The sequence below is a fragment of the Gekko japonicus genome, unplaced genomic scaffold, assembly GCF_001447785.1.
Source record: "Gekko japonicus isolate JY-2015 unplaced genomic scaffold, Gekko_japonicus_V1.1 scaffold95, whole genome shotgun sequence".
NCBI classification, from domain to species: Eukaryota; Metazoa; Chordata; class Lepidosauria; order Squamata; family Gekkonidae; genus Gekko; species Gekko japonicus.
Window position 1 is genome coordinate 1,718,684 of NW_015165237.1, and position 8,222 is coordinate 1,726,905.

Here is an 8,222-nt window from a genome sequence, read left to right on the forward strand (position 1 = left end):
CATGCAGAAGGTTATGTGATCCCATTTTGTTGTCAGAACCCCAAGGAGAAGATTAGGGTGAGAAATACAACATATCCAAAACCACCCAATGAGCTTCAAGGCTGAGCAGCTTATTTTAATATGCATTTCCAACATCCCAACTTAAAAAAATGAATTATTTACACCCACTATCTCTGGCTGAAAAATCATTGCCCTCATAGTTTTATATAAATCATACCTATTTTGTAAACTAGAAAAAAGGCTCAGGAAAAACCAAGCAATTTCTAACCTGCACTCTGTACAAAAACTGGGGAAGGAAGACAGAAATTGCTCAGTGATAATTCAGTCCAGGGGCAACTGCTTTGACTACAGTATATACTTAAGAACAGATAGCCAAGTACAAGATGTGATAAACCCTGTCCCTTCTGATGGTTTAATCCGATGTTTGGCTGATATCAGAAGTCAATCAGTGGGGAGAACAGTGCAAGAAGATTGTACACAGGGTGAAGTAAGATGGAAGGAAGGAGCAAGCTTAGCTTTCTTTGTCCACATTCTCTGTTTTTAACACCCTTCCCCTTGTTTGGGGATTTAGAGGAAAACCTTACTTGCATACCAATATCATCCAGCCCTCCTGTGCTGAGACTGCCACCAGGATAGCCTTGTAAAACATGGGTACCTTCTTCTATTGCTTGGTATTTTGAAGGGCAGATCCCTCAGTGACAGGTCATATCGGATAGAAACAGAGGTCATTTCGGGGGGAGTCGCAAGGGATCGCAGTTCCCCCGGGTGAGGTACGGGGGACGGGGCACATGATGAAGCCCCGCCCCCTGCTTCCGGCCGCCCCGCTTCCGGCCCTCATTCAGCCAGGAGGAGGCAGGAGAAGAGGGAGGGTAAGTTGCTTCCTCCCTGCCTCTCCCCACCCCTGCCTGCCTGGGGCCAGGGAAGGCCTTCGCGGGGCTTCCTTGCACTCCTGCCGGCCTTGCAGGTCCACCGCAAGGCCGGCAGCGGCCGGGACCGTTGGGGGGCGGGGTGTGTGGCCTTATGACACACTTCCGGTGATGTCAGGGGGTGTGGCCTTATGACACACTTCCGGTGATGTCAGGGTATGTGACATATGCTAATGAGTTATGCTAATGAGTTCCCCTAGCTCTTTTTCTACAAAACGACCCCTGGATAGAAAATTTTAAAAAGTTACCATTTGAAATGTTCTTCCCATTGAAACTGGTGGGAACAAAGAATAAAGAAACCAATTTCCTAAACAAAACAAGCTGGAAACAAATATAAATCAGATTTTGGTGTACACCCTGTCATGTGCTTTTAATATTGAAATGCTTTTTAAAGTGTAACATGAGAAGAAACATATTCGAGCTGGACTTTTGGCCCTTTTGAGAAGAATATTCTACAAAATACATTAATGGAGTCTGTGGAGCAATGACCAGTGTCTTATTTTCTGCAATCCTATTATGAGATCAATCATACAAAACTGCTTTTTTAAAAAAGTTTTTATTAGTAAATATAACAAATATTACATAACAACCATACTAATTATCATGAAGAGCTATAAAAACTGCTAACATATGAACATTAAAGTAATAACACTTCAAAAATATAGTAGATCTCGATAGTATGCATTATCCGGGATTATATTAATTCCTGATAAATAGTCCACTACAGGAGACCAAAAGGCTTGATAATCTCTTTGATAGTTATGTATATTATTCGTTATGGGATAGCTCGCAATTTTACTCAATATAAAATGCTCCCAGAGCTTATTCTGCCACATACAAAGAGTTGGGCTTGATGCATCTTTCCATTTTTTTTGCAATAATCGTTCTTGCTGTTGCTAACAAATAAGAAATCAATTTGGTTGTAAGCAAACCTCCCAATGAGTTTAGTCCATATGAAGGAAGCGCAAGTTGCGGCAAATCTGGTAGGCTAACTCCAGTAATTATATTAATTTGTTCAAAAATTTGTACCCAAAAAGCTTTAATAATGGGACAAAGCCACCAACAATGAAAGTAATCTCCCATTTGCCCACAATTCTTCCAGCATTTAGGGCTGGCTTTAGGATTTATTCTATTTCTTCTTACCGGGGTGATATACCATCTATTAATAACTTTAAACGAATTAAAAAGTATCACAAATATTTTGGAAGACATACTAGGGGATTTCCAGATTTCTGACCCACCTTCTTCCTTTATTCTATTTTGACAATCCAAGTTCCGTGAAATTTGATAGTTTATTTTTTTGTGCACACTTATTGGTAATTAATATGTTATATATTTTGGAGATCACACCCTTTTTCTCTCCTTTACCTTTCTCCAAGAGAACTTCAAACGAGGTTAGAGGGCATGAAAAAGTCTGCGCCTGTATCAGTGAGCACACCATATGGTTAAATTGTAAGTATCTATACCAAGTGATCATTACCCCAATCTTACCTTCTAGATCTACTTTGCTAAGCGTAGACTTCCTTTTTACTCAATCTTTTATGCGAGTCACACCAGCTTTTTTCCACTGTGCAAAAGCCAAATGTTCCTGTCCAGGTGAAAACCAATGTTGGTTTTAAAAAGTCGCCATTGGTGAGATCTCTGAGCAGAGTTTAGCTCTATATTTATCCCAGATCTTAATAGAATTGTGTAGCATAACATTTTCTCAGAGCAATTTAGGCCTGAATTTTGAGGGATTCCAAAATAACTCTGACAGGTGCAGCGGTACACAAAAGGATTCTTCAATTTGTTGCCAATTACCTATTATGGTATCTGAAAGTATACTTGCAGTGCTTGCCAAATTAATTGCTTCATAATATAAAGTTAAATTTGGGAGGTCCAATCCCCCCTTTAGACTTGGTCTAACTAATGTTGTAAACTTTATTCTCGGGGTCTTATAAGCCCCCCAAAATTGATTAAGAGTACCTTGCCATTTATTCAATTCTTTTGCCGGAACGTCTATAGGGAGAGCCCTGAATAGGAATATAAATTTTGGTAGTATGAAGCTTTTAAGTTTAATCTATCTGCCCAGGAGTCTGCTCCAGCATTTTAATTGCTGTTTAACATCTTGAAACAAGGGTACAAAATTACACTTAAATAAGTCTTTTAAGTTCTTAGGAATTTTAACTCCTAGATACCTCCATTCAGATTCTTTCCAGACATAAGGAAAGCTTTCCTGCAGTGTATCTTTAAGCTTTGATGATATCCAAATTGGTATTATATTTGATTTATGCAAATTTACTTTAAGTTCTGATATCTGGTTGCTGTCTTTAAAGATCTCCTGCAGTTTCCTTAAGGAATTTTCTGGATTAGAAAAGTAAATCACCAAGTCGTCTGCGTACAGGCTAACCGTGTGAGATATTCCATTAATACTAATACCTGTTATATCAGATGAAATTCGTATAGCTTCTGCCAATGGCTTAATAGCCAGGGCAAATAAAAGTGGTGACATAGGGCAGCATTGACGCGTGCACCTTTTCAAATATATCTTTTCTGTTGAATAACCATTAATTTGAATTCTTGCCGTCGGATGCACATAAATCATCTTAATTGCATTCTGAAAATTTGGTCCAAAATTCATTAGAGATAATAATTGCAGCAAATATGGGATCTCTACACTATCAAATGCTTTTTCCAAATCAACAGTTAAAATTAGACTTTCTAGTTTCTTTTTCTCACAATAGCTGATTATATTTAAAGTGCGTCTTATATTATCCATCATGGATCTTTGTGGTATGAATCCTGTTTGGTCAACCTTAATATATCTCGCTATGATAGTTTGAAGCCTATTTGCCATAATTTTAGAGAAGATTTTAGCGTCGCAATTTAACAGAGCAATTGGCCTATACGAGGCCGGGTACTCTGGATCTTTATCTTCTTTAGGTATTGTCACTATATTAGCCTCACTCCAAGTTAATGGCACCCTACCTTTAGTTAAAATATAATTGCAAACCTCAGTTAACGGCCCAGCCAGAATAGGGCTGTAAATTTTATAAAATTCTGGTTGATATCCATCATTGCCTGAGGCAGTATTAAATTTTAATTGTTTTATTGCATCTTTAGTTTCTTTTAATGTTATCAGTTTGTCCATATACTGTTTATGGTCTGCTGAAAGAGTCTGCACTAATTTATTAATCATACAAAACTGCTTCATAAAATTGTAAAGCTCATTTCAATTTACATTTGTTAATTTAAAGGAATGTTTACAGCACCATGTGTACCTGATTTATACTCTATACTTTCTTTTAAAAGTAATAATTTCACAACTTAAAGTTTGTTCTTTGTTATATTATATAATTCCATGAAATTGTTCTCAGATGAAGAAATCAAATTATCAAGATCATAGTCAATTTCAAATGTTGGTTTTTCTCCAAAAATTGCAAGAGCAATAAAGACAGTAAAGTGTGCTGTGAGTCCCCATATTTTATATGAGGTATTACGCTCTAGATCATCATATTCAAAGAAGTGTACTGGAACACCCTTTCCCAGCATTTGAACTTGGTGGACCTTATACTTTGAAGGATGAATAAAATAGTCCAGTGGCACATAAAATACATCACTGACTTCTTCTGGATTAGGATGGGCTTGGAATGAGTCTTCTATGAAAGCTACTACTGGAGTTACTATAGAGCGAGTCTGAAAAGGAAAAAGGCATTAGACATTACTATTTGAAACAAACAGTAAAACAAACTTCTCATTTGAAGGATTATGGTATTAAGCCGTCACACGAGCAAACACTAAGGATAAAGATGTCCACTTGTAAGAAATAATTATATATCATCCCCACTGTTTTAGAATTCTAATGACATCAGTATATGTGTGTGCATGTATGAACATGATTGTGCACTGCCAGAGAAGAACAGTGCTAGTGGCTGTGCTGTGTTTTACATTAAAAAATTGCTATCAGCGAGAATAATGGAACTGAAGATGAAATCTCTGGCCAGCTCACCTATATCCAAACAGAAGATGGGCCAGAGCTGATTCACTGATGTAGAAGCTATTGCTGCATTTATGAATGCGTCAACTCAGATGTGCATTGGCTGGGATCTTAGAAAGAACAGATGAGTGTTGAGGGGTGGTCTGTAGATCTACCAAGATTTATGCCCTCTCTCTAGAGTTGAGGAAAGGCAGCATAACTCTGGAAATGCAGCATAACAATCTCCCATGTAAATAAATAAGATTTCTAAGGCTTGTTACTTTCATACATTGCTCCTTATGCCCTATTCAAACGGCTTACTTTGGAGGGGTGTGTGTGTCTCAGTTCAATGCAATGATTTCAGGAGTTCAGCTAATACATTAACTGAAGTTTATGATCATAACTGTCATACTGTGCAGTGCTAGGGTTGCCAGCTCTGGGTTGGGAAAGCCCTGCAAATTTGGGGGAGGAGCCTGGGGAAGGTGCCATGAAGTCTACCCTCCAGAGCAGCCATTTTCTCCTGGAGAACTCTCTGTAGCCCGGGGCTCACTTGTAATTCTGGGAGATCTTTAGACCCCACCTGGTGGTTAGCAACTCTACTGTGCACCCACCTATCTACTAAAGATCCCCATATTATACCCATATAACTCGACACAGAGAAAGAGGGCAATAAAAACAATCAAGACTCATAGGAAAGACGATTGCTTGACGACCACTTGTGTGAAAATAAGGAAGAAATACCTTTAATTAAAGCTCATATCATTAATAGCCTGTGACGGAAAACTGGAATTATATACATTTGAACTACAGTTTCATTGGCCTAGCTAAATAGGTATTTGGTTTAACCAAATGGGCTTTGGCTTACCTGCATGAAATTCCACGTTGAACTTTGCTTGTAATACAATAACACTGTTGCAAACACTAATATCAGAATAAAATTTGGCACACAGTAATATTTCTGTGTTTAAGACAAAACACCAGTTCAGTCCTGAGCACCCATTTTTCAAAGGGAAGAAGAAAACCTTATATTTCATGCTATTTCCCCTTAAACACTGAGACATTCAGATGAAAGTTGGGGGAGCATGTAAAAACTCATGGGTAGGATTCTACCAGCATTTCTGTGGGCCCTAGAGAAAGAACGGGTGCTTTGCTTCATGAAGCTTGTGTCTTCAACGGGGCCTACCTTTTTTTTGGGGGGGGGAGGGTTTCAAAAGGAGCCTTTCCTTTCTTCCATCTTGCATCAGTGGCAAAGCTGGCAACATCCAACCCCTTGTTCAGTATTGCATGGATGAGAATGGAATGAGTATTGCTGTTCAAGTTCAGGACAACAAGCTACTTTGCAAGCAGTGATTGAAGTTCCATCCAGGAAATTTTTAACAAGAGAGCCAAGAATGAATGTTCTTAAACTCCATAGCTGACCATGTTAATGGCTGTGTTAACTTACAAGTGATACCCAGCTAGCAAGTGGCTTAGAAACCTCTGTTTCTTTCACTGTCTCACATTAAACACTACTTTTATTATGAAAGTAAAACTTAAGGCTCTTGCTAAAAACTAGGGGAAACTGCTTGGCTTTGGATTTGCATTCTGTTTGGAATGTAGACTATTGTAACTTCATTATGAATGCTACAGTTAATGGAGTCCTTTGACATTAAAAGGCTACAGTTTAGATGCTAACAGCTCATTAAACATTAAAAAATGCAGCTTGGGTATTTGGTGAATCAGGCAGAAATCAACGAATACAGCCCCTGAGAGCTGAATGTCTTCACATGGAGGTACCATGTCGTATGTTTTCACAATTTATCGTTCATTTACAAGAATGATTTGAACAAAGGAAGCTTACTTTGTCTATTGCAGGTACAAGCTTACAGATTACTTCAGCCTGTTCTGCGTGAAGCCCCACTTCTTCTCTGGCTTCCCGGAGAGCTGTGGCTATTTCATCTGTGTCTGTTGGGTCTCTCCTGCCTCCTGGAAAACACACTTCTCCTGGTGATCTTGCCAACTGGAAATTAAAAGAATAAGTATTGTTAACCAGCATTGGCTTGGAACCAGATGAAATTTTCCAGTGGCTTACTGGAACTTTCCTACCTCTCTTCTGCCACTGAAGCCCACAACCTGCACAAAACATTATTCCTGGGAGATAGGGGGGCCTAGAGAAATTAGCCTTACTTAGATGATCCTTGTAGACAGATCACTCACCATCAGTTCTTGTGTTTTTTCCCCCTTAACCCCTTTCCAACTAAACAACTGAAGGCTGTTTAATGAATCATGATCTCCTAAATGGATATCAGCCTCACTGTCCAAAAAAATTATGTTCACTACAGAGAGCATTGCTTTTTAACTTGAAGGCACTGGCTGGACAGCTGATCTTTGGCACACATTAGAAAAGTAGACACTTCATTCTCTTAAAGCTTTTATTTTAATATACAGAATTAGATATAATAACATTTTATTCCAAATATAAATCAATCAATATAATACAAGACTATAGTAAAGGAATAGAAATAGAAGCCAAAATTACATCATTGCATTTCTATGGTTATTCATACAGTGAAACGTCTTTGTCCATCTATTCAAAATCTGTATATTTTTAATTTCAACCAAGTGTTAACTTAATCATGTAGATCAAACTTCACAATTTTTCTATTCATTCTCACAGCTGAGGGACTGATTTCCCCCCAATATTATGCAAACATTAATGTCCTGCAATAATGGCACTCAGTACAAATGTGGGCATTTTTTTTGTTATTACTGATATATTATTAACTAGTAAGGGAAGCCCGTCGTGGCGGTAGACGACGGGCCCTAGATAGGAAGGAAGGGTGAGTGGAAGGGAGGAATGGAGAAGAGGAGGTAGAGAGAGAGAGAGACAGAGTTAGATAGGGGGGAAAGAGAGAAAAGGGGGGGAGACAGAGTGGGGTTAATGGTAGTAATTTGGAAAGAAAGGAAGGGAGAAAGCTAGGAAGGAAGGAAAGAAGGAAGGAAGGAAGGAAGGAAGGTAGATGGGTAGAAAGACAGAAATGGAAAGAGAGTGAATGGGAGGAAGGATAGTTGAGAAGGAAGAAGGGCAGAGAAACAGAGGGGGGAAACAGAGTGGGTGAGAGAGAGAATGTTGGGAGGGGAGAGAGAGAAAAAGGAGGGGGGGAGGGGACCCGGCCTGGACTGGGGACAGGGGCCCCGGCCTGGACTGTGGACAGGGGCCCCGGCCTGGACTGTGGACAGGGGCCGGGGGGAAGCGGTGGACGGAGGGTCCAGGCCTCGTCTGCCGGCCTGGACTGGGGCCAGGGGGGCTGGGGGGAGCCGGCGGACGGAGGCTCCAGACCTCGTCCGCCGGGCTGGGGGGG

At 39.8% G+C, this 8,222-nt stretch overlaps 1 protein-coding gene across 1 annotated transcript in view; it reads right to left on the bottom strand.

Moving 5' to 3' along the window:
• Positions 1–4,232: 4,232 nt before the first annotated feature.
• NUDT7 (nudix hydrolase 7) overlaps positions 4,233–8,222 on the bottom strand; it is a 16,607-nt gene continuing 12,617 nt past the window's right edge. The window contains exons 3-4 of the mRNA XM_015409965.1: positions 6,722–6,880; positions 4,233–4,601 (exon numbers count right to left, since the gene is read on the bottom strand). Of these exons, the coding sequence (XP_015265451.1) occupies positions 4,233–4,601; positions 6,722–6,880 (528 nt within the window). The remainder of the gene's footprint in view (positions 4,602–6,721; positions 6,881–8,222) is intronic.